This window comes from Terrapene carolina, unplaced genomic scaffold, assembly GCF_002925995.2.
Source record: "Terrapene carolina triunguis isolate 2854851 unplaced genomic scaffold, T_m_triunguis-2.0 Scaffold234, whole genome shotgun sequence".
Taxonomy (NCBI): domain Eukaryota; kingdom Metazoa; phylum Chordata; order Testudines; family Emydidae; genus Terrapene; species Terrapene triunguis.
In genome coordinates, this window is record NW_020664585.1 from 7,921,872 (window position 1) to 7,948,248 (window position 26,377).

Sequence of the window (26,377 nt, forward strand, 5' to 3'; positions counted from 1 at the left end):
CACCCCCCCACCCCGGTGTAGACCAGGCCCGTGAAATGTCTACCTTATAGATTTTTTGCATTGGTGTACTACACCAGCGCAACCCTCTTGTATAGATTCATTGCACCAGTGGAAAAAGAAGGCTTGCAACATTTGTGCAAAAATCCCTGAAGTAGACAAGCCTTTGGACTCCTTACAAATGTAAAAAGTGGTTTACAATGTTTTCATGCAAGTGCGTAGAATCCACCCTCTATGATGTTGCTCCGTTTGGCTGTCTGACATTCTGTTACATTTTTTGTTACATATTTTGTAGGGTGTAAAATACTACTGATAATTTACTATTATACTTGAAGAGTCAGAACTGTGTCCCAGATACTTTAATGGAATTGCAGGAGATGCTTCAAAACACAGTGTGATCTCTCTCCACTCAACTTACTCTTGTGTCTTTGTCCCGTTGATTTGTTATAATTAGGGTTTTGATTTTGTTAAGCGTAGGTGAAAAATGGGTGAAACGGTGCAGTAAAAATAGGGGGGGGGGACAGGTTAAAATAGTTTTAACTATAGAGTTATCCTTTGAGGGTGTTATGTAAAAGGCTGTAATTTTATGTGGTTTTTGATATTTCTCCGATGAGCACAAAATAAAATCTATTTCTAACTCATATGAGATGACATACATTGTTAGTTACATCTTCCATGGATGCTCCATCATGTTGCTTTGTAGAAAGTGTGTGCTAAAATGTAAACAATATTTACATCCAGTGTCAGGAATGGCCATCTCAGCTTTAATTATGGCATCTAACATATATGAAATAGTATCTGCAGGTGCACAAGCTAAAATGCCAAGGTAGTAGCAGTTTGAGAGCCATAATTTGAAGGTGGTTTATTTATATCTTTTGTATTCTGTGTGCTTTGCTACCATAGCAATCAGAACTATGTTTTAATAAAATCAGATAAATATAAGATTACTTCAACGGTAAACTCTTTAAGGCAAAGGACTTTCTTCCTTTGTGTGTGGGGACAGTGCTTAGCACATTGATTGGGAGGCCTATCACAATATAAATAATTATTATAACTATGGTATTGCTTTTCCGTTTTATAACCACCTTATCTCAGTTCTACTGACGCTTGGTCTACATTTAAAAGTTGTAAAAAAAAAAAAAAAAAAAAAAAAACACCCTTGAGCGACATAGCTATGCCAACCTAACCACCAGTGTAGACGCAGCCATGTTGATAGAAGAATACTTCCGTCGATGTCATCATCATCCTTGGGGGAGGTGGTGTTCCTGCATGGACAGAAGAGCACTTTACGTCAGTGTACGCTGCATCTACACTACAGTGTTATGCCAGAAGAGTCTCCATAGAGTAGACAATCCTAAGCCTGAGGAGAATGCAAGGCATGGAGAGTAGATGATATAGGCCTGATGCTTCACTGAGCACAGAACTCTGCACCCATGTAGAGGTCATTGCAGGACCTAGGTCATGGTGTTTAAAATGTCTCTGGGTGCTTTGAGCCCTATTTGCAATAGCCATATCATCATGATCATAGCCTGTGGAACTGAACTGGTAACAGCAACAGTGGCAAATGTTAGTAAAAAAAAAAAAAAAACCATACAAAACCCCATTATCGACAGCCTTATTCTTTGGCGGTGTGTGTGAATGAGGGAATTTACTCAGCCTCCAGTTTAGGACAAAATAATATTATTTTTCTCTACTCCATTTCTATTACAGCAACCCAGCAGGGCCTCCTCTCTGCTACTGAAAATCAGCACATCTCTGCTGAAACTTCTGATTTTGTCAAAAGTGTATATTTGGACTGCCGACGGCCTATCTTCTGCACATTCTCTAGTGGTTTGATATCTAAAACATTGACTGATTATTAAAGAATCTTACCTCTGTGTGTGTGTTAAATTTATGCTTGTAACAGCTGCAGGTTTAACACCTCTGGAAATTGCAGTCCTTTATTCACAGAACAGATACACTGCAGGGAGCAGCAGTGAAACTTTCAACACACTGTCCCGACAACACACATCAGCCCTGATTGCAAGTTTTTTCTGAAGTTTCTTTGACTTAGCTTACCCACCAACCTACTACTAATAATATTTCACAAAATAAAAATCAGCTCTGTCTAAGATATACACAGAAAATTAGACCTTGAAAACTATGTTTCTATTTTGGGCTTTATTCTCAAAAGATTTAGAATATATTAGCAAATCATTACCCTGTGACACTGAAACCCTTGATGCAACCTTAACTATGGTCTTACTACCACTCCTCCATAATAGAAAGACAACAGGAACAAAATGTAACAGCTGAGTAGCAGAGAGAATGACATTTGCTATTGTTGTGTTTAGTTGTATAGCATCCATGCTGATTCCATTACTTGTGGTGAAATCTTAGCTTACACAGTAAGTGATTTCAGAACTAGAGTGTGAGTTTGGATTGTGAGCAAAATCAGACCCAGACTCTATAAAGAGCTCAGATACCCTGATGATCAGCTTGGTATAAATGCTTAAATAGATAAATTGGCCAACACTAAATCTCACCACCACCTATGGCTGACCTTACTTAGCTACCTTGTGGTAAAAAATACAGAGCCTCGTTTACAGTAGAATTTTACGACAAGATAACTAGATAATGCTGGTTAACTATGTGGCTGTAAAACCCCATCTTTTTTGGTAAGTGAAGAGATAGACTTTGAGGAACTACCTCTAAGATGGAGAAGATAGTTCCGTCTCCACTGCCCAATCATGTCTTGGCCTCTCTGCTAGGACTGCCAACAAGAATTACAAATTGATGCCAGTTGTAGTGATGTTGACATGTGAAGTGGCTGGGTGACCAGTAGGAGCTATATTTAGGCCACCAAACTCATTTCATATAGGCTATCAAACTGCCATTGTATAATAACTTTCACTCATTATCAAAATTAGCTGAATTGATACCAAAAACTTGGAGGTGAAAAGCTCAGTACTGTATCCCATTGATGGTCTCGTGGCATCCAGCCTCCTTGTTTCTACAAGCTTCTTGGGTGATATTTTTTTCTGACTTTGAGGTACAAGGTAACCAGGGCTGGATTAATGCAGGGGCTTTAGGGGCTGCAGCCCAGGGCCTTGGGCTAAGAGGGGGGCCTGCAAAAATAAATCCATAATTATATACAATTCAGTGATCACCAACCCGTCAATCACGATCGATTGGTTGATCCTGGAGCCTCTACCAGTCAATCACGATCTCTGTGCCGCTAAAAGTCCAGCGGCGCAGCAGGACTCAGGTAGGCTGCCTGCATGCCATGGCCCCATGTCACTCCCAGAAGCGGCCAGTTGCTGGCATGTCTCTGCGGCCCCTACAGGGGGGGTGGGGTGAGGCAGCTCTGCGCATTGCCTCCACTCCCAGCACCATCCCGCAGCTCCCATTGGCCAGGAACCAGCCAATGGGAGCCATGGGGTGGCGCTTGCGGGCACGGGCAGTGCATGGAGACATGCTGTCCCCCTCCCCTCAGGGGCACGCAGAGACGTGCCAGCAGCCACTTCCGGCAGTGGCATGGGGCTATGGCGCTCAGGCAGGCAGTCTGCCTGAGCCCTGCTGCACTGCCAGCCAGGAGCCACCTGTGGTAAGCGCCTCCCGGCTGGAGCCTACACCTCACACCCCCTCCTGCACCCCAACCCTCTGCCCTAGGTCAGAATCCCCTCCTGCACTCAAACTCCCACTCAGGCCCTGCACCCGCTCCTGCACCCCAACCCCCTGCCCCAGGTCAGAATCCCCTCCTGCACCAAACTCCCTCCCAGAGCCTGCACCCCTCACCCTTTCCTGCACCCCAACACTCTGCCCCAGTCTGGAGCCCCCTCCTGCACCCAACTCCCTCCCAGAAATAAACTAATATAACAGCTGTTTTAAAGTAAGAAGTAGACTATTTTGAATTCACTTAACTGTATTCTACATCTTTTAATACTGAAAGGTAAACACAGAACGGCTTTATGTTAATTAAAAGGCAAGTTTAGTAATATAGCAATCATAGAATATCAGGATTGGAAGGGACCTCAGGAGGTCATCTAGTCCAACCCCCTGCTCAAAGCAGGACCAATCCCCAGACAGGAAAACCTAAGTGGTCCTCTCTAGGATTGAGCTGACAACCCTGGGTTTAACAGGCTAATGCTCAAACCACTGAGCTATTATAGCCTTGATGCTGTAAGTGTGAGCATTTTGTTTTAAATTAGGAAAAAGACTTGTCTACAGGGACCCCACAAAATCTAACAGCCCTGGGCCCACAGGAGAGTTCATCTGGCCCTGAATGTAACCCTGCAGCCATGATGTATGGTTCAGTGGATAGGGCTCCCCACCTGCATTCTGTACTTCCTGGTGTTGGGAAGTACAATGCAGAAACTATAACCATGCTCTTTCGGTTACTGGGAGCTGAATGCTTTGTTTAAAATAAAATGTGCAAGGTTGTGTTCATCATATATGACAATTAACAGGCACTTTTTAAATAAGCTAGACCCTCACATGTAATCCCATCCCAATGTGCATACGTGCACATAGCCAAACCTCTTGGAACCGGGTCTAGTTAGCAGGATACACAGAGCTTAGCAGAAGAGTTTTGCAGTCTCAGGGGAGTCAGCGTTGTCTTTTTCAGGGCTCAAAAAACAAGTGAATGAAAGAGGGAAAAATGGGGGGGGGGGGGGGGGGGGGGGAAGGGAAGAGTATAGAGCCAAAGATTTGGAAAAGTGGGGAGAGATTTGTGTGTGTAGGGTCCGTATGCTGCACTGTTCCCTATAGGGGCTCTTATGTACAACCAACTTGAACCCCATATACAGTGGCTAGGAGTACGTAAGGCTATTGTCAAGCGATCCAGAACTCTCACCCAGCCTAGCAAAGGAGGGAGAACTCCTGGTCTGGCCTCCAATCACAGGCCCCGTGCTTTTCGCACTGGCCAATCAGCGACCAGAGGACGCACATTTAAACACCCTTACTGGGAGGCAGCCGCGCTGACTCAAATGGAATAGGGGAAGGCGGGACGTTCCCCTGCGCACCAATCAAAGATCGGGGAGATGTGATAGGCAAGTGGAAGCGCCAATCAGGCAGCGGAGAGCGGCTCAGTGTATCATCTCTTTGGAGCAGTCCGGCTACATTGAAGGTTCTCGGAGGGGGACCTCCTGCCAGGACAGCTTCGAGCCGGGCTTGGCTCCGCTCTCGAAGCCATGGCTAAAGGTACCCGCCCTGACAGGTGCTGGGGGGGGAGGGTAAGTTATGGAGGGTCCGGGGGTGTGTGTCTGGATATGGGCAGTGGGCGTGTGTAGGGGCTGGTGACTGGGCGCCTATGGGGGCAGAGAGAAGCGGGCAGGGAGTGGCTGGGTTGGCGCAGGCACGTGGGGTGCGAGGGGCGCTGGAGTTCTGAGGACCGGGTGGGTGTGAATGGAGCTGGGGTTCTTGAGGGGTGGGGGCTACATAGAGGGTGGGTGTGACGTGGGGGTGGTAATTGGGCTATATAGGTGGCTGGGCCCTGAGGGGTGCGTGGTGCCCTGGGGGGGCTGGTGACTGGGGGGTGTATGTCTTACGGAGCGCGGTGTGAGTGGGTAGATTGGGGGTATTGTGGGGGTCTAGGAAGTGTGTGTTGCGGGGTGCGGGGGTGTCAGATACCGGCTCCCTAAGCCCAGGCTGGTTTGCCCTCTCTATCGCTGCCGTGGGCTCCCCTGGGGGGCAGCGTGTCCTCGGCAGCGGGGGCGGGAGCTCGGCGGCGCTCCTCCCCCCCGGTGCGGGGTGCGCGCTGGGCCGGCCTGCCTGGGCTTCCCTCTCTGCACTGAGCCCTTGAAACATGGCGCAGGTGGCGGCGGCGGCTCCGGCCGCTGCCGGGGACTGACGCGGCCCCGGGCATGGCTCTGACGCCCCCATCCCCTGCTCTCCCCTAGGCAAGGCCATGTCCAAGCCCCGGGAAGGCAAAGCGGAGGCGGCGGCGGCGGCTCCGGAGAGCACCGAGAGAAGGGGGCCCGGCCGCCCCAGGATGAACGGGGTAAGCGCCGTGTGTCCCCCACACTGGGGCGCGGGGGCTGGGCCCTGGCCGGAAAGGTTATTTCCTGCCCCTTCCGAGCCCGGGCTGCGGAGGGGCGGCTGGAGCCGCCCGGGGAACTGGGGCCGGGGAGCAAGGCGAACCCCCCCGGCTCCTCCCCGGGCAGGGCCAAGCTGCCGGAGCGCGGGGAGGCAGAGTCGGGGTGTGGGGAAAGGGCCGCCCCTTGCAGCCAGCCCGGGCCTGTCGCCGCGCTCCCCGCTGCGAACCCCGGCTAAGGGGCGCCCGGAGCGGCGCTCCGCCCAGGCAGACGTGGCCATGCAGCTATTCCACGGGCCTGGCCCCGCCGGGGCTGCCAGCCGGGAGGAACTTGCCGCAGCAGACGCACTGAAGTCAATGGGTCTACTCACGTGAGTAAAGTTCCTCGTGTAAGTGCTGGCAGGACGACGCTGCCGTTGTTGTTGTTGCAGTCGCCTTGCAAGCCCTAGGCAGGATCAACGCTTCACCATAGCCCCAATCTTGCAAGCTGATCCCCATTCATTGAGGCTTTGGCTGGGCTTAAGAGTCTGTCTGGGAATCGGGTGGCAGCAGAACGGCTTATGGTAGCGGTGTAAACACCTACAATTACTATCTGCCTGCCTGCCTGGAAGAATTTGCGGTCTTAAAGCCTGGGTCTTCCAAATACTTGCCTATGTGCCTGACTTGTAGCATGTGGTTAGTGGCATTGAAGTTAGCGCATCTGTAAGTGCCCACAAAATTGGGACCTAAATGCTACAGAAAGAAGGAAAATATTTATAGACCTGTGAGAGGGGTTGACTTCTCAAGTGAGGGGGGGTATGTATACATTTATAAATGCAACTAAACAAGCCGAGTGAGCCTTTAAATGGCCAGGAACTAACAAAATTTTTCTATTGGAAAAAAGATTACAAATTACAGATTATTCAGACATAGAGCACTAAGGTTAAACATTAAGCAGTTTGTCCGATTTTAAGGTTAAAACATATCTATTTTGTTCCACAATAGGCTCCCTTTAATTTTCAGTGCTTATGCACCCATCTGTTGGAATATGTGGTACATTTTATGCTTTAACTGTAGGGTTCCTTTTTTAGTGAAAAAATATATATTTTTTGTTACATCTGAAAATAATTTTTGTGTGTGTAAGAAATATAGCCAAGGCAATCTTGGTTCTGGCTAAATTATGTCAACATATCATGACACCGTGCGGTTGAACAATCAGAATCACTAGATAGACACCTAGAAGTCAAACTTGGGAGAGGGGGGAGAAGATGATGGTACTCTTCTAAGCCCTCCACATAAGCCCTTCCCTCACAAGTACAGAAGCTGGGACTGGATAATGGGGATGGATCACTCGATAAATCACCCTGTTCTGTTCACTTTCTCAGAAGTGTCTGGCACTGGTTCTAACCTGTTCATGCAATGCGCTAGAAACAATGCTGCTTAATTTTAAAATTGGTCATCCAGTTCTTTCTGATGTCATTGGTACCTCTGTGTATTGTAGGTATTGATGTGTGTCCTAGAATTGATTTTTGGAATGGGGGTGGGAGGAGAAACTGCAGAGAATTACCAAAGCTGAGTTTTTAAAAAACTAGCCTTAGATCAATTTTGTTGCTTGCTTTTTAATGCAATTTCAAGAGGAATATCAGCTTCCTAAATAATGGAATATACTTGTCTCTATTCTGCACTACTGTGGAGAAAAATCATAAAAAATTATATAGTTATTCTATTAAAAATAAGAAACATTTGAGAGAGAACCTTAATTATGTAGGTCCATGAAAAAAATATTAACACCAAATGCTGCCCTCAAATACCAGCATTGCACCTTGTGTTTAAGTCACTAGGAGCTATGTACACATTCAAGAAAAGAATTTTAGGCCTGTACCCTAACACTTAATTCAACTAACATGATGCATTTAATTTGTTTTTGAGGAAGTGTCTGTGCTGAGAATTTGCATGGCAAGTTTTGTTCAAAACCATATCACTCTGGTTGGTAATAGCTTGAACACAGATGGTTTTTATGTATATATTCTCTGCTATTCAGATGCAAATATGTTGCAGTAATGTAGGTGTTGGCTTATGTAGCATGATCCAGATACCAACTGGAGGTTTGAGATTGATGAGATTTCTTTGATGTAATGAGCTTTATTGGGTCTCTGTTTTAGGAGAATGTATTTCTTGGCCAGTCCAAAATCTACACCTACCTAAGTTCTAACAAATCTCCTGGTGCTCGTCCTCCACTTCAAGAGGAAAACTCGGTCATGCATCATGAGGTGAAATGTCAAGGCAAAACACTAAATGAAACATGCAAAAGAGGAGACGGTAAGATTGACCTTACAACCGTTTGCTTGTGGGTTAGAAAACATGCCTTGTCTAGCCCTGTGACTTTTCCCCCCAAACTTTCAAATTGGGTACAACTTAAGATCCCTTTTTTGTAGATCCCCTGCCTTCCCAGCAAATAGTTAGTGTATAGGATTTCAACTCTCTCGCGAATACTGGTCTCTCTTTACCAATTTCACTTAAATTAAATGATGCAGCTGCTTGGTTAAAATTTCCCTCTTGTTTTGTCTCTTGGCTTATTTGTTTTCTTTTCCTGGTGTAGGACTTAAATATTTAGTTCTTAATATTCCCTAAATTCCCTGCATGCCCCATTTGTATTTAATCTCTGTGGGTCACTTTGCAGTTTGGTTTGTCCTCCTTTGCATGTTTATTACCCAGAGTTGGTTTCCTCTGCAAATTTGATTACTATTTAATTAGTGCCACGGAAACATCAAGCCAAGAAATGTATGAAGCAGCCACGTAGTGTGATGAGAGGTGCCGGTGTTTAGGTTTAGTGTCTGTGTGGCTAGAGTTAAGGGTGTGGTGGGGGAAAGCATCTTTCGAAAACTGTTTCTTGGACTAGACCACCAATGCTAGAAAACTGGTAGCTGCTTTTTCATTGTTACAGAAGTAGCTCTATACACCAAATGAGTGTTTTGTAGATTAGTTGGAGAATCACTGATCTGTTAAACCGTCGGCTCTCACCAATTTTAGCACTTATTAAAAACCTTTTTACTTAGTTGACCAGGATACAAATCTTACCTGAAAATTTGTATGTACAAGACACTGGGTTGCATGCAGTTAACATCTCTTCCTGGGTTCATGGAATTACTCCGACCCTAACTAGTTTTACTGCTGCTTGTCTATTACTAGGATTTCTTATACACCAGTCGCTGTGGTACTTGGGTGTCATTTAAAAAAAAAAAGCCAGTTCACATTTCCATTAAACAGAAAATAATGGCTTCAGCCTTAAGCCACATCAACCTAGCTGCAAACCTAGCAACAAAGAAAAAGCCAATAAAATAAAAGCACGTCCTTTCTTAAAAGTGGCTGGGATGGACCAATAGAAAATGTGTTCCAGAAATAAAGAACCTCCCCTGTCAAAAGTGAGGGCTCTGGAGATAGATGGTAAAAGGACTCGGATTGCAATTTGACAATGCTTGGGGGTCCGTTCCAATCCTTATTGAAGTCAGTGGAAAGACTTGCATTGACTTCAACAGTGATTGCATCAGGCCCCTAGAGGTTTCTGATAAAGGCTCCAATTCAGCGAAGAACTTAAGCATGTACTCAACTTTAAGCATGTGAGTAATCCCATCCCTATTCAGCAAGGCTCTTAAAACTAATTTAAATCTTAAAATTAAGCACATTTAAATGCTTTGCGGAGTCTAGGCCATAATGAGGTCATTCTAGGCCAGGAGAAGGTCTAGAATGTTGTATCTGTGTTTTTTAAAAGCCATTTACCTTGAGAATCTACCAGGAATCCTAGAGACTTCCACCCACATTCTGAGTCTGCATTTACTGATTGTACCAGCTGCAGCTTGTAGATTTGTTACAATGTGTATTGTTTTTTTTTTTTTTTTTTTGATGGCACTGGCCTCTTGATACCAATAGCCACTAAGTATGGGACTATAGTCCCCCAGCAGAGTCCTGAAGTCACTTTCCTTGCAGAGTATTCATCTAGTTCAACATGGCAAACTTGCTGGCTTGAACAATAGTGCAATTGTTACAAAACTCCCGTTGTAGTGTCTGTGATGTTGAGACTTGGGAAATTCTTTGTCTGGATAACATCTTTAACTAGACAAAATACTTGGATTAAAATCCTTCCCCTCCACCCTTTGACCTGTAGGAATTACTCATGATGCATAACAGGTAACTTGGTCCAATTTGGCCCTTATGACTACTTACTTTTGCCATGTAACAGAATAAATACAATGTTTCCCCATCCCGCCCCTGTAATTTGATACAGATAAAATACAGGTTAGAAACCTTTAAGAGTTTAGGGCACTTTGTGATATAGAAGAAAGGAAAGCTAGAAGACATCTTATGTTAGTCGTCCTACATTTTCCATCCACAGGGAAAAAAAGTACTCTTAATACAATAGAAGGTGCTATAAAACCAGAAGACCAGAATGATAAAGAAAGTGGGTGTGATTCTTCAGTGTCCTTTCCTAATCAAAAACAAGAAGCTGCAGAAACTCAGAAAAACATGCCTCTGCCTTCTGATTCTACTGATGCAGCAAATGCAAAGCAAGCTCAGAAGAAGGTGGTAAAAGCAAAACCTGGACCAAGGAGAAAGTAGGTAACATGTGGGAGTAAAGGCATCCATATGCCATATCTTGAATTTTTTTAAGCAAATGTGCCAGAAATATTTTCTGCTATAGCGGCTTAGGGGTTTTATTCTGAAACCTACGCTAAAGAACAATTTAATGTAAATTCTGTACTATGATGGATGTAAGCATTGATATGCCTTGCAAAGGATTTTTTTTCTTGAAGATACAGCTTTCTAGCTTGTATATTGTATATGGTGTGCATTTCCACTAATCTTAACTAATGGGAACTAACAAAAGTGGTTAAGACCTCATTTTTGAGGGGGGGCAAAACAAGAAGTTCTTTGGCCAGACCCAGGATATTACCTTTATAGCTAGTGGTCTGAAGGCTGAGCTGGTATCTAAGCTCACTTTTGCATGACCAGTGTAAACCAAGGTTTCGCCGTGTGATGGGTGCATCCCCCTCCAGCAGCAGCCAACCATGAAGCAGGTTTAATGATAGAAATTCTAGAGCATCTTGGGTTGAGACACACACACAGGTGCTGTATAATAGTAATTTGAGCTAATTCTCTACACTTTGAGAAATATCTTTCTCATCTCAAGAGTTTGAGCTGAAATACTGGTGATGAGACCAGGTGGGGAAGAATGGGAGGGTACAAGGTGTTGTATCAGAATGAAGGGTGCAGATAAAAAAAATCTTTAGTTCTGAACAGCCATTTCTCAAATCACTGTCTTGGAAGTAAAAGCTTCTTGACTCTTTTGGGTTAGGACAGTGAGGCCAGAAAATCTGAAGTATTTATGTATTCTTTCCTTATCCCTCAGAGCGCAAGGAAAAACATCACAGAATCGAAAAGTGACAGATTATTACCCTGTTAGAAGAAGTTCCCGGAAGAGCAAAACGGAATTGCAGGTAGTGCTTTTTGTATAACCCATCGAATCCTGGCAGTTTCCATGCTGCCAGTCAAATGAAAATTTAGTATGATGAATGCAGATACTTGTAATCTCCAAAGTACTGTCTAGGAGAGGTCTTAGGAAAAGTGCAAATAACAAATGCACAATATAACTATATAAAGTAACACTTCCTCATAAACTGCAAAACCTAAATTTGGATTCCTTTAGGATGCCTTCCAGCTGTTCGTATAGAAAAACTGCACATTCCTGGAGAGCAACTTGAAACTTTCTTTTCAATGTTGTAATATTTCTGATAAAACTGACATGCTTGAGCTCTAAATAGAGCACCACAGAGTGCTTAGAAAAGTGAGATTATTACCAGATAAACACCTTCCTAAAACACTTATCTTAAAAAACCCTGCAGAAATCCTAGTAGCAATACTATGGGTTTTTCTTTTTGCAGACTGAGGAAAAGAGGAGAATAGATGAATTAATTGAAAGTGGGAAAGAAGAAGGAATGAAGGTAACTGCTACGCCAACTTAAATAGCATGACACTGCATCTGTATGGTAAAAAGGTTTTATTGTCATGACACTGAACAGCAAATGTAGGCTTTTCCTTGTGGCATTGAATGGGAGTGTGGTAGTAGTGGCACTCCTATCAGTTTGTTAGCTAGTATCAGTTACTGGAGTTAACTCTGCTCACTGCCTGGGGGTCTTGTTGCTGTTTTTCCCTTTCAGAAGTAAGGGTTTGTACTTTTTGTCCCTGCTAACCTGGGGGTGTGTGGGGGGGGGTGGGGGGGGGACTAAAACTTCTTATCTGATCAGAACTCCTGAAGCTGTTCAGTCTTTAATGTTTGCAGATGTTTGAAGGAATCATTTAGGGTGTTTGAAAGGGCTACACTGAAAAGTGATGTGTTCGAATTAATAAGGAAACTTCTGTGCTAGCAGCAGGAAAACTTCCCTTGTGTGTGTTAGGCAGTGGAATAGTGATCCAATGAAGTGATGGATTAGATAATAAAATAGAGAACATGTTGTAGGGAACAAGACTGTTTTGGCTTTGGACTAGACTAGCTTCCATGATAGGCCTTTCTGCATCTCTAACTCTTATTATTCTATGTTGCAGCCAAATTGGACACTGAGGGTATCTCCTAGTCTGCAATGGAAAGACTAACTCCTCCCCCACGGCTCAAAGAAAACAAATAATTGCTATAAAAAGATGACTAATCCCACTTTTCTGCATTTTCAGTCCAGTTGACATTGGTCTTTATTATCTAGGAAACCATCTATCTAAATATCTGGTGATCTGCATCCCTAAATTCATCCCATGTATCTCCCCTAAAGGTGTGCAATCTGCTGCCATATCATGCTATCTAAAATACTTGTTCATATGTGCCACACTCTTCTATTGGTGCTAATGTCTCAAAGACAAATCCTTGTAGGTTCCCTTTCCCCCAAATAGGTAGGAAATAGATTTACTTAAAGCAGTTTAAATATTTTGCAGCTTTGCTAACTGAGCTCCTTTTCTCCTTGACAGATTGACTTCATTGATGGTAAAGGGAGAGGGGTAATTGCTACCAAACACTTTAATCGAGGAGAATTTGTGGTAGAGTATCATGGGGATCTCATAGAGATCACTGATGCTAAAAAGCGAGAAGCTGTGTATGCCCAAGATCCATCCACAGGCTGCTATATGTACTACTTTCAGTATTTAAGCAAAATGTACTGGTAAGGTTTTGATTCTGTTTGTTTTTAACGTTTAAGGGATATAATAATAGAATAAGTGGATGCTTTGAAGGTGCCAGATCTTTCAGTTTTCCTGCTAAGTGTAAAAGTTCCAAGCTCAAGATTTACCTTGAGATATTTGCTTTTTATTTGAATATATTTTTCACTCATATTGCTTGAACATTCAAAACTACATGCTGAGTATCTCTTCTGGTTATAGTGAGTGAAATTGGAATTAAAAGACAATATGTCTTAGTGGATAGATTTGAGGTTCATAGATCAGCAGCAGAGCTGAGAATCTGGCTTTCTGATTAGCTTTATTTACCTCTGTATGTTAAACTTCCTCGCCAGGCTGGATTTTGCTTTTAAAAGCAGCCCAAGAATTGAAGAGAGTAGTAATATACCATGATTTACTTAAAATTACTGCAGCTGATTCAATCAGTAACTCGTATCTATTAAATATTGGAACCTAAGTCTATTATAACAAAGTCCTACATATTAAATATCTTTGACAATTATAGATGGTCTGACTTCTACCATGCTGTCCCAGTGACACCTGTGCTTAGATACTATAGCGATAGGCACTATACAGCTTCAGGTAGATGCTATGGCACAGCAACGTGTGGACCCACTTTGGGAATATCCAGAGTCAGTGGAGACTGAGCATGTGTTGGACACTAAGCATACCCGGCCTTAAAGGAGCAAGGGTCTTTTGTGCATCCTTTTGCTGGCTGACACAATACATACCTTACACACAGCTTCCTCAGAAGATATTGTGGAAGACAGAAAGCCCTTCTGGGTGGTTGCCCTATGGCTGCTAATGGGGAGAAAGCAAAATCTAGAGAAGGAAGGGATCCACAAAAAGCTTAGTAAGTGACTCTAAGATGTCAGTTCTAGAAGAAATCCATGGCTGAGTTGAGAGACCCTTTTTTCACAATTGTAAAGTTGTGATGAACATATGCCGTGGGACGTTGACTTGTGGTAATGTAAGACTAACTAGATTTGCTAGAGCAGTTTGGTTAAGCTTGTTCTGCGGATCAGGGCAGTAGTGGCATCAGGATCTTTAGTATTTTTTGTCTGTTTTCAAGCCTTGTGCTGACTGCACACTTCCTTTCATCTCTTGATTTTCAGTGTGGATTTAACCTCTTCTAGTTGTGAGAGTGTGACTTGTGTGTGCTGTGCAGAAATCTTCCAATCTGTGTTTGTTCTTTCAGTGTCGATGCTACAAAAGAGACTAATCGTCTGGGAAGGCTGATTAATCACAGCAAATGTGGCAATTGTCAAACAAAGCTTCATGATGTTGACGGCGTACCTCATCTCATACTGATAGCCTCACGAGACATTAAAGTGGGTGAAGAACTATTGTATGATTATGGAGACAGGAGCAAAGCTTCCATTGAAGCTCATCCGTGGCTGAAACACTAATTCATCCTTCTTTGGACTGAGCACTGTTGAAGAGAGTTGATGGATTTTTTTTTTTTTTTTTTTTTTTTAAACACAGCTATCTTAGTGGATTGCTTCTGGTGTTTTAAAATTGTTTAAAAAAACACCTTTTGCTCTGTAGTATTTAAATATCTGTTACAGGTTTCCAGACAGGCTTGAACAGATGGTCGTAGATTACTGAAACTTTTTTATATTGTTCAATTTTGTACATTTTTGCAAATAGATTGATCAGTGCTTCCTGAGCATGCAGTCAAAGACTTACGCATATTTTATAAGGGGGGAGGGAAGAAATTAAATCTGAATCTCTTGGGTTGTGCTCCTGCTTTGGCAATGAAATCTCATGTTCTGTTTTAAAGGGGAGCTATCAACTGTTTAGCTTGATGGTGACAGATGTATCATATGTTCTAACTCTTAAGTCATTGATTTGACTACTTGTCAGCCTTTTTAAACCTAGTACTGACGCGCCAAGGACCTTTTCATGAATGAAGCATTGCTAGGATCATTCTTAACTAGTCTGTGCTAGGAGTCCAGTTTTTCCAGCGCACTGCCCCTTGTTGGCAACAAATGCACCACAATCCACTGCAATAATGGGATTGAATGATCAACCTGGCTGCCTTCTTCAGAGAGACATAACTCCAATCCAAATGGAGTTGGATTTTTATAAACTGGGTTGATGCTTATTAGAAATGTGAAGATAAAACGTGCAAGTCATCAAAATGAGGAATTGCTTTTTTGGCGTTACTCTGTTTTCTAAAGTTTGAGATGGTACCTTTTTTATAGTTGCTGGCTGATTTGAGGGAGTTTTGTTAGAGGGCTTTTTAAAAAACAAAAGGCCTCTCTATAAACATATTACCTCCCAACGTTAATTGGCCACATCAGAAACTGAATTATTTATTTACTGTGAATGCTGGAAGTGGATCAGAGTTTCCAAAACTTGGAGTCTTGTCTTCATGTGCATCTTCAGTCTTGCTTTTGGAGTTATGCATATGCATTGAAGAGAGTAGATTCCTTAGGGCCTGATCCTGTAAGCTGTCATGCACTGTCTGGTCCCATTGACTTCATTGGGAGTTGAGGGTGCTTCGCACCTTGCAGAAGATGCTCAGTACATCACAGGTTCGGGCTCATTATTGGGGGAACCAAATCCATGGTATGGGAAAGCTATACAATGGAGATCCTTACAGTGAATATGAACTCTTTATCAATTGAAACGTTTGCCAAGGCATGCTTGGCATGTGTGTAGCTGAAAGATGGCCTTAGGCCACCAGCCACGCTTGTTGCTGGAAAATGTGTCAGCAAAGAGGTCTGTGGCTTTATTAATGTCCTCTGCTTCTCCATGTTCTCAAAGCTGCTCCTCCTGCTCATACCACCCAAGACAGTCTTGTGCACTTGTATGATAGCCAGGGTAATACAGTCCAACCTATGTGTTTCTGCAGCAAGAGAGGTGGGTTAGTGATGTATTTTAAAAACAAAAACTTGAAGAAAATGTGTCTGTAAAATAAAAAGATATATATTTATTAACAATGAATTGGCTGTTGTGCCTGCCTCTGTCTCAGATATCTTTAAGCAAGCTGTGAAAATGGTTAACCCTTAGATGCCTGTTGTCTTCTACTCTATCCAGTGAAAGCTCAGGAGGGTGGATATGTATATGTCCACAGTCTCTTACCCCCATCAGTATATATTTTGTATGCAAACTACTTTGGGGCTTTGAATTAGATGTGGGCACAGCACAGAGTTCCTTCTCTTCTCTCTCTAATAGAGAAGACAAAAATGTGTGCAGGTTTCCTCGTTCTGAAAGAGCTTCTCCCTCTGCAGCATGGGCTAGTGGCTAGAGAACAGACTTGGGAACTGGAACAAACCTGTGCTTTATTATACCACTGGCTCACTGTGACCTTGGACAAGTCACTCTTCACCTCTGTTCCTCAATTTCCCCTTCTTGTTAACTCACTGTAGAAATGCCTACTTTCCTCAGGAATGCTGAAGCTGTCAGTTTTCTCAATCGCTATCTCTCCTGTGCAGAGCTAGCCTATAAGAAACTCAGAACCTGAGTAGATCTTACCACCTTTCCTCCCTCCCACCCCTTCACCTAAATTGCTATCCTAATAGCAGCATGCCTCTACTGAATTAGAAATGTTCATGAACACTCCCTCCAAGTAACAGGAAGGCGTGGTGGAGTACACAGACCTTTGTGCCAGAGTTCTGCTTTAATTTTGTTAGCACCAGCTGCTGATCTGGTGGCTGTGTTACAAATAGAATAAGACTATTTTTGGATGTATTGGCCCAATACACTTTTTCATACTTGATAGAATCTTAGTTTAATTAGCCCTCAGACCCAGAAGGGTTATACAAGAAGCATCCCCAATGTTGGGGTGTAATAATGTTTTGAAGATGGCACACCCTGTGTGACACCCATCCATTGGAGAGAATTATCCCATATAGACAAATCTTTCCAAGTTAGGCATCTTTGATACAGCTTTACTAACATGCTGTTACTAGTGAACACATTTGAAAATGACACTGCTGTTTTTCTACCTTCTGTGCAGCCATATTAACTGGCATTCTTTGTTACTAAGTATAGATATACTGTATACATCAACTGACCTATATTCTGCCTACTGCTAGCATATAAGAGGGAATCACAGGAGATCATAGAATTCACTTCCTTTTTGAAAGGGAATAAGATTATATTCTTGAGTCTTTTAATTTTTCCGACTATTTACATGTCTAATCAGCCTCATATCTAATGCTGTTAAAATAGCTGTTGTCTTTCTATTTGTAGATTTAGTACAAACCTCAGAGATACTAATTATCTCCCCTACACCTACCTTCCATCTGTTTGACCTAAATGCATTTAGTAGTGGATTGCAGCTAGATAATTAACTTTCCTATCTCTTATCTGTTCTGTATATGCAGCTCATTTAGTGTATGCTTTTTTAAATCAGTGATTAACTTCCCAAAACTAGGATTATCTCAATTTTTAGTGTTTTCATTCCCATTCAGTACCTATGAGGAGTCAGTGTTGAATGTGCTATATCTCAAGAATATATGTATTGCCTCCCAAAGGTTCCAGTACTAACTGAAGTCCTATATGTCCACTGAGCAGGATGAACATATGTAGTAACAGTGTTAATACTCTGCTACAACTTGCTTTACTTTTGACCTGAAGGATCACCCCTAGCCATGAGAGTTCTATATCCATGGTCTAGCCAATGCTTGGCTTGTGAGTCTACCGCTAAAGGTGTCAGATACTCCCAGTTATAGTAGTCGCGGTGGTAGGCATTAGGCTGCTGAACAGAGGACATCAAGCTAATTTAATACAAACCACAAGACAGCCACCACATGGGCAACTTCTAGTTTGCTTCAGCTTCTGGGTTACTTTAAGATATGGATATTTCTGGTGTCAGACCACTGCACAACAAAAGTCACTTTAAATTTAAATAATATATTTGTCTTTGTAGATAGTGTAACTCTAGCAAAATGTCAGCAAGATCATTCTAGCCTTTGAAAATCCCCTAGCCCAGGCAGTGAGATGTGAGTGGAAAAACTAATATTCTTTCTTCCGTAGGCTATGTCTTGGTATGGTTCTTCAAAAGACTGAAAATCGCTATATAAAAAAGGTTTATTCCATATCCCATCTGCCTGGATATGTCTAGAGGAAGTCTGCCATCCTTTACAAGAGGAGAAAACAACACTTATTCCTTAATACAAACATTGTCAGAAATGTTATTTAAAAAAGCAAAATCTGAAAGTATTATACAAATACATGTTGTTCTTGAGATGTGGCCTGTTCTCTACAGTGAAACTGATGCTTTTCCTTCAAATGCTTCTTCTCAAGGGCTTTATATGCTGCAACTTTTGGAGCAGAAGTGGCTAAATTCTCAGTCATATTCGTTTTCCGTATTTAAAAGAGAACCTAGAGCAAAAAGAGGGGGAGGGGGGGAGAAGTGTCTTACAAAAAGGAAAGGCTACAACCACCAGCTGAGCCTGTCCTGCTAACACACTGGGCTGCTCTCAGGAGCTATAAGCGCAGGGCTTGAGCAGGCTCCCGCTGCATATAGCCACTTGAATCCCATCACAAACAAACCTTGGGGGATAGTCAGTACACAACACAACGTGGACATTCTTAGCGTACTCACAGGGGAGGCAATGGCCTCCTACAGCATAGGAGAGCTTAATGATTAGCTCTGAAAAGCTGGCAATTTTTCAACCAAGAAGGCTAAATTCAAGACAATAAATAAATACCATGCAATTTCATGTGTCCCCGGGCTGAGACCTTAACTGAAGGCTTCTTTGTGTAGCAAGGATTACTTGGAAAGTCTTTGGCCTCATAGGGTGCTTTTCACAGGCACGGGGCAAAATCACTTCTCCCTTTGCTGTTGTGCTAGTATGTGACGCAACCAGCACTGTCCAGTGGATGCGGCTGGTATGCAGGAGAACTGGGTTCTCTCCCCGTCTCTGCTGTGTCATGCTGTGACCTCAGGCAAGTCACTTCATCTGTGCCTCAGTTTCCCTCTCTCTAAAATTCTGATGTCCACCTTTATAAAGCACTTTTGAGTTCTACACCTAAAAGGTGCTATAAAAGTGTTAAGTTTTTACTGTTATTTTGATGCAGCGTGTCAGGGGTGGTGCACTGCTATAAAGCGGTCTGAGACGTAGTTTCCTCTAGGAATCTGAAACAGTGAGACCTGAAAGCTGGGCCATGTCATTTAAGTGGTAATTTCCCTCTAATTTTGCAAGAAGTATTCAAGGATTTGACCTGGGACCATTCTTAAGAAACCCTTTCCTCCTACAGGCACAGCTACTAGTTAAAGAGATGGTGTCCGATGCCTTTTAGTTAACACTGTTTACACAAAGCATTCATCCTGTCTGTGTCTAATTCAGACTATCCCTGTCATGAGATTAACTCACATAAAAGTTAACTGAAGCAGCTATTATTTTTACCATTTTATCAGAGAGGAGCTATGCCCAGCTGCAATGTGAACCATCTCGGTGGTAGACTCCTGATGCTACCAAATTCTGGTTGGCTTCAGGAGGAGGTTTGCAGACTTCAGGATTCCAGCAACAGCCCTTAATTTTTATAATGGGGAAGGGGGGGGGGGTTGTGAGGGGAGAACAAGTATCCAATCAAGTCAGCCCACCACTATAAAGTGCTGCAAGAGAAGTGACAATACTTACAGACGCTTTATGATTGTTTTCTCTTCGTTAGACTTGCTTGAGCCAGAAGGACTGCAGACAGTGGATTCCTTTTCCATTGGCCCAGTCTGGTCCTCCCTCTGTGAAATGATGCCACTAGCAAACGAGGGAGATGGGAATTTTGTTTTTAATCTGTGCTACACCTCTCCCCCCCACACCCCCATTGTGCATATTGAACCCTTTCTTAATTCTGGCAGCATGTGGCATCTGAGCAGATGATGTCAAAATACCCTGCTAAAGTTTGCAGCACTGTCACGTTTGCTGGCTGTGGTGTCTTTGCACCTTTCCTTTGTGCGTAGGAATGTTGTACTAGTTTTAGTTTGTGAAAAAATGATACTAGGAACAGTTCTGTGCTGGTCTGTAAAGCTAGGGCATGCACAATGTAGCCAATATTATGTCTTTATTAATGTAGGCACCGATTCAGAAAGCTCTTAACTTGTGCTCAAGTCCCACTGAAGTCAAGTTGTGTGTAAGTGCTTTCCTGAATAGGAGCTCTAATTTCTCTGGACACAGCTAACCTGGACTAATGCTAATAGTGAATCACTCTTATTTTAATTGTGCACAGTAATTTAGCTTAGATGTAGTGCAGTTATAGCTGTGTTGGTCCCAGGATATTAGAGAGACAAGGTAGGTGAGGTAATATTTTTTATTGGACCAACTTCTGTTGGTGAGAGAGACAAGTTTTCGAGCCACAAGGAGCTCTTTTCCAGACCTGAAGATGAGCTCTGTGTGGCTTGAAAACTTGTCTCTTGCACCAACAGAAGTTGGTCCAATAACAGATATTACCTCACACACCTCGTCTCTCTAATTTAGCTTAGAATATTTTGATAAGAACCCCACTGATAATTGTTAGAAGCTTATATAGCTACAGATGGAGTGTTATGTAATTATTTAATACTCAGTGAGGACTGATTTTAATCCTATGTTGCATTTGTAAAGCACCTTCCATCCAAAGATCTCAAAGCACTAAATTCCAAGCTTGGTTACATTGGGGCAGATCCAGGGTATCTCCAGCACAGTCACTTAGATTTACACAAGTGTAACAGCAGATTCTGGCCTGAATCAATGAAGGTCCACAAGACCCCTGTGAGGGAGATAAGTGTCACCTTCCCCGTGTCACTTCCCTTCCCTACACTGGAAATGTTCACTGGTTACAGCCTTAGGGCATATAGCTGTACCAGTGCAAACCCCTACTCTAAACAGGCAAAGCTACCAGTGCAAGCCATGACTACAAGCATTGCTGGCCTGTAGTAGGGCTTTGTACGGCCAGACAGAGGGTACTTAGTTCTACACCTTCACGGCCATCACTGCACTGACCTAGCCTGACTCTGCTTATCTTGAGATCTGAGGGGATCAAAGCCCACAATATGCAGATAAGCAATGCTGTTCAATGTGGGCACTGAACATACTCCTTCAAAAACACCCGAGACAAACTCACGTCTTTAATAATACATTATCCAGACACTAAAACATTCTCTGTGAGTCTTAAATTTAGGACGTGACATTTTGTGCTATACACATGCTATATAGAAGTATACTCATGACATTCTAAAACACATTTTTTATTTCAAAGGTCCCATATTTATACTACTTTGTTTTATATCTGATGCCTTCAGTTGGGTTTTTCAGCACCCTGGGCACCTTGTTAGGAAGTTACCATGTAAATCAAATTATTATTTTTCCTCTGATTCGCTTGGATTGAAATCCATTACTGACAATACGGGTTGGTAATTAGAGCCCCACAGCTCATGATCCACTTATGAATTAAACATTCACATGGTTAATTTGTAACTTGGATTCCAATGAGCTGGGTTAGGCAACTGGAGAGTCAAGGGCCAATGGAGCCATTAATGTGTGACTGAGCTGGGGGTGTGGGTCCTTAACTGCATTGTTGGCAAAACTGCTGTTTGAGAGGGCAGGTCTAAAACTGGCTTCTCAGCTATAACTTGCATTATGCATGTCTGTTATAGAAGTGTACTCAGGATGGATTTATTATTATTTGTATTATGGTATCACATGGGGACCTCAACTGAGATCAGGGCCCCATTGTGCCAGGCACTTTACAAAGGGCTTGTCTACACTACCCGCTGGATCGGTGGGCAGGGATCGATTCAGCAGGGGTCGATTTAGCGGTCGATTAGATGCGATGAGCGCTCTCCCATCTACTCTGGTACTCCATTAGAACGAGAAGCGCAAGCGGAGTCGACAGGAGAGCGTCAGCTGTCGACTTACCGCAGTGAAGACACTGTGGTAAGTAGATCTAAGTACGTTGACTTCAGCTACGCTATTCATGTAGCTGAAGTTGCATAACTTAGATCAACCCCGCATGGTAGTATAGACAAGCCCAAAGAGAGTAAAAGTCAGTGCCTGTCCCAAACAGCTTATGGTTTAATTAGTCAAGCCAGACAAAGGGTGGGAGGTGAAAACAAAACAAAAGAGAGGTGATGTGATTTGCCCAAAATCACACAATAGATCAGTGGCAGTGCCGGGAACAGAACCGAGGTCATCTGAATCAGGGCCCACCCTAGACCAAATGGTGCCCCAGGCGAGGAGCATCTTCGGCGCCCCCCCTTTGTTAAACTTTTGAATATCTTATTTTTTATTGCATTTTTAGCCCATTTCACAACTTTGATGCATGATTTATCCCTGTCATATAAGACAATAAATGTGCATGCTAGGATCTGTAAATCTGTATTTATTCATGCCATATATAAGCAAATATGGAATACCTGAGCCATGTTACTTCAAACATTCTATGTTCCCTTCTGTCACTAACAACAAAAACAACACCCCGAGCCCAGTGCCCCCCACGCCTAGCACTCCAGGCAGTCACCTGGGTCACCTGCCCTGAACTGAATCCTTATCCCTGGGTGAGTTTTTTGTAGTATGTGCCTTACTCAGTCTTTAGCTGGGGGTCTTACAAAATATGCACTTTCATCCTGAACAATGCTAAAGTGCTTTACAGCTATACATACAGCATCACTGAAATGCACACATCTCTGAGATGAAGGGTGGTAAATAAACTAGCATGCATAAGTCTGCACAACAGCAGAAGGGAAATTTTAACTAAGGCCAGCAAGGAAACCTCCCTGCTCTTATGACAAGTGGCATAGGATAGATATCTACATCCTGGTTTTCATCAAAATGCATGTGTGCAATTACTATGATTGCATGTGCGAATAAGGTACTTGCACTCACACATGGCCAGCCAGGCATACCTACACACTGGATTTGTGTGCCCAATTTCCTACTTTGCACACACAGTTGAAGTAACTGCCTGCAGATGTTGATGTGTGCAATTACACGTGTTTTTGACTCACACAGAGCAGGCAGAACTTCAGTTTTAAGGTTGATTTGTATAGAAAATTCCTTTTGAAACCCCCACTCCCTGACCCCTCTCTGCTTGTCTGTTTATCCTTACACCGTAAGCTTTTAGGGGCCAGAATGTCCCTTCTTTTTATTAATATTATTAATAATAATATTTATTGTGATCGTGCCAAAGGGGCCAACCAAGAATAAGGCCCATTGGGCTAGGCTCTCTATAACCACAGAGCCCCAAAGAGTTTACAGTCTTGTATACCTGGACAGTGCCTAGCACATTGTGGGTGCTACAGCAAACAAATAACACTAATCTCCTCTGAAATGATCCCTGCATAATAAACAGGTGTTATAAACAGGGGCTCTTTGCTGACTGGATGACCTAGTGATCTACCTCTTATAGCACTGTAGCTCCTCTTGTGCAATAAGAAGTTGTGCTTTCAGCTGGTTACGTTCCTGCAGCACATCTCTCAACTCCTGCAACGTGAACCGTGGACGATTTGGATCTGTGAGATCTATTATCATTTTGTCTGGTCCAAGGCTCAGCTGTAGAACAAAGGGCAACAGTTTAAAAACCAAGCAACCGTAAGGACACCACATGCCCAGATAACCCCTGAGCAGCTGTCAGGCTGTACCTTAGACAAGGAATCAGCTTTATCAATCAATAGTAATTTCCATTATTTGTAGACATTACAATCTTGATCTTTCATACCATGTAGGTGCAAAACAATTATTTGTATTTCAGTAGTGCCTGTGGGCCCCATTGTGCCAGGTGCTTTATGCACATATAAGACAGTCCCCACCCCAAAGAGTTTACCTCTAAACTTGCAAAGGAAGTGCTGTTATCCCCATTGTCACAGACAGGAACTGAGGCCCAGAGAAATTAAGGGACTCGCCTGTGGTTGCAGAGAGAATTTGAGCAGAGCTGAGAACTGAACCTAGCTTTCCTGAGTCCCAGCTGAGCACCTAAACCACAAGGTCATTCCTCCTCTGATACACCTAATTTGCACAAACACAAGGATTTCACATGTGTGCAAATGGCTAATTAGGTGCTTTTGTGTGAGCAATTGTACGTAAAAGACAGATGTGCAATTGTACATCTACACTACATGAAAATCAGGGCCCGGATGTCTGAACTTCTCTCTTTCAGCATATTGACTCTGTCCATACAAAACCATGCCCTGTACCTAGAGTACTACAGGACATTGTACTGTAACATTGTAGGTTGTTGAGCCAGAGCCAGTCTCTGCTCGGGCAGCTGGGTCAGGAACTTCAACAGGGATGAAAAGTAAACTTCTCCAATAGGGCCTGTCCACACAATGGCTTGAATCATGCTAGCAAAAGTGTTTTCCAGTGTGTGGTGCTAGCATGGCCTCCCATCGGACAGGGATTTTTGACGTTGAGAATTCTGCTAACCTCAAACTGTGCCTACGCTTATGAGGTTGCTCACAGCAGTTTCTCAACAGAGCTGTAACTCTGTCAATGTGTGAAAGGTGGGCCAAATTGATGGAGATACTTCGCCGAATGTCACTAGTGTAAAGTGTAGTTAATAAAACCCCATGCCTCCACAATAAGCAGATCAGTTCCTGAGGTTGCACCTGCCCTTATACCTACCTGCTCTGCATTCCCTGGGGGACCCTCCTTTCTGAGTCCCTCCACCTCCTTTCTGAGATTGTCTCTCTCCATCTTCAGCTCCTCCACTGTCAGGTTACTCTCATTCACCAAAGCTTCCAGCATTTCCAGAATCCTCACTATCTTGAACTGCAACTGGGCGACCCTGGTGGGCGCCTCCCCCTGGGGCTCGCTGCTTATTTTCAGGATCTCCCTGCCCACCAGGTAGGAAATGTCATAGACATCCTCTGCTGTCAGCTGGAAGGGGCTCTTCTCAAAGGCGCTTTCAGGGCTAGGCTCTTCCTTCTCCTCTCCCTCCTCTTGGTGCTGATGATCCTGCATGGCAAGCCCCAGTGGTAGGCAGTCTGGAGCAGGCTGGTTTCAGACCTGCTGCTGCAGTTGTCGCCTGCTTCGGCTGCCACACTCAACAACTTCCTTCCTCCTCCTCTGTGAAACTTGTTAACTTGTGACCAAGTCCCCTCTGCCTCCAGGGGAAGCTCCTGGGGGGCCAATCAGATAACCAGGCTGGGAGGCTGGGGTGGGGCTAAAAGCCATGTGGGAAGCGAGGCCGGCCCGGGACAGCTTCCCTTCTAGCTGGAGTGGCCTCTACTCTCATTCTTAGGCAGTGTCCAGGAGACAGAGATTGGCTGCAGGGTGAGAGGCTATGGGCGTGTGTTTCATTGCTGGTTGTGCAGACCAAACGACCCAGTCTCTGTCGCAAGAGGCAGGGCTGTGGCTAGCCTGGGAGGGATCTGTGTTGAAGTAATGGGTGGAGGCTTTTGCAGGCAGGCGGGATTGATGCTGCGAGGGCAGCTGGAGACATTTCCCATTGCATTTTGCAAGAAGAACTATGACAAAGCAAGGCCTGGCCAGGGTGAAGCGTCTGCCCTCCCTGGGTAACGTTTGCCGTTTCCATGGAGACGCCTCAGGAGGGGGAGGGACAGGGACTGAAACACTCCTGGGGAGGGCCAGTTCCCCACTCACATGCCTCAGGATGTAGGGGCCCCTTATCACAGACCCAAATATTCAGCTCAGTCTCCAAAAGCAGGGGCCAGAGCTGCCCTTAGGATTTAACACCCCCCCCCCCCCCCCCGCGCGCGCAGCTGCTTTGCCTTGTGCACTCTCTCGGGTCACTACGACTCGATTCGGATTGGAAAGTGAATTCCGCTCTCCGGATCCGTAGCTCGGCGGCAGCTCCGCCCGTGCCGCAGCTAAGCCAGGCGGGGAGTTGCGGTGCTGCTCGCACGCCCCGGCAGACCGCACATGGCAACAACCCCTGGCAGGGGCAGCGGCTCTGCTCCAGGGTCACTGCAAAGCCCCTGTTGTCTTCGCCATTGCACGGGGGAATAAAGCAGCCGGGCTTGTTGGTCTGCAAGGAAGGACTCTGGCCAGGAATCCCTATTCTGGTTGGGGCTCGGGGGTGGTTTACTGTGGATTGTAAAGGGTCTCAAAAACCCGCCAGGCTCCTGCAGCTCGCTGCCTCCCCCGGGCAATGGACTCAGCTGCTGCAGCCCCCCCCCCCCCCCCGGGGGGCGGGGGTGAGCAAGGCAAACCCACCTGCAGCCAGCCCCCCCCCCCCAGCAGGGGGTCAGCAAGGCAAACCCATCTGCAGCCAGCCCCCCTCCCCCAG

At 44.2% G+C, this 26,377-nt stretch overlaps 2 protein-coding genes across 5 annotated transcripts; one reads left to right on the plus strand and one right to left on the minus strand.

Moving 5' to 3' along the window:
- The first annotated feature begins 5,090 nt into the window (after positions 1-5,090).
- On the plus strand, positions 5,091-16,113 carry KMT5A (lysine methyltransferase 5A). 4 transcript variants are annotated; one of them, XM_024196140.2, is made up of 8 exons: positions 5,091-5,178; positions 5,877-5,977; positions 8,152-8,308; positions 10,380-10,599; positions 11,394-11,481; positions 11,926-11,985; positions 12,998-13,188; positions 14,400-16,113. In XM_024196140.2, the coding sequence occupies exons 1-8, from the start codon at positions 5,169-5,171 to the stop codon at positions 14,608-14,610; spliced, it is 1,038 nt and encodes a 345-aa protein (XP_024051908.1). In that variant the 5' UTR covers positions 5,091-5,168; the 3' UTR covers positions 14,611-16,113. The 4 variants fall into 4 exon arrangements, with proteins under 4 accessions (XP_024051908.1, XP_024051911.1, XP_024051910.1 ...); XM_024196143.2 differs by having other exon boundaries at positions 14,317-14,533; XM_024196141.2 differs by lacking the exon at positions 5,091-5,178 and adding an exon at positions 5,346-5,372.
- A 2,067-nt stretch (positions 16,114-18,180) lies between these two features.
- On the minus strand, positions 18,181-25,197 carry RILPL2 (Rab interacting lysosomal protein like 2). Its single transcript, XM_024196107.1, has 4 exons — positions 24,751-25,197; positions 23,531-23,682; positions 19,801-19,914; positions 18,181-18,538 (listed from the first exon to the last, which is right to left on the minus strand). The coding sequence occupies exons 1-4, from the start codon at positions 25,087-25,089 to the stop codon at positions 18,508-18,510; spliced, it is 636 nt and encodes a 211-aa protein (XP_024051875.1). The 5' UTR covers positions 25,090-25,197; the 3' UTR covers positions 18,181-18,507.
- Between the last annotated feature and the right edge of the window lie 1,180 nt (positions 25,198-26,377).

Coding starts and splice junctions, on each gene's coding strand:
- KMT5A (XM_024196140.2), top strand. Junction 10,600..11,393: donor AAACCTGGACCAAGGAGAAA/GTAGGTAACATG, acceptor CTTATCCCTCAG/AGCGCAAGGAAAAACATCAC. Junction 11,482..11,925: donor AGAGCAAAACGGAATTGCAG/GTAGTGCTTTTT, acceptor TTCTTTTTGCAG/ACTGAGGAAAAGAGGAGAAT.
- RILPL2 (XM_024196107.1), bottom strand. CDS start 25,089: ATGCAGGATCATCAGCACCAAGAGGAGGGAGAGGAGAAGGAAGAGCCT. Junction 23,683..24,750: donor CCCCAGGGAATGCAGAGCAG/GTAGGTATAAGG, acceptor TTTGTTCTACAG/CTGAGCCTTGGACCAGACAA. Junction 18,539..19,800: donor AAAACAATCATAAAGCGTCT/GTAAGTATTGTC, acceptor TTTTTGCTCTAG/GTTCTCTTTTAAATACGGAA.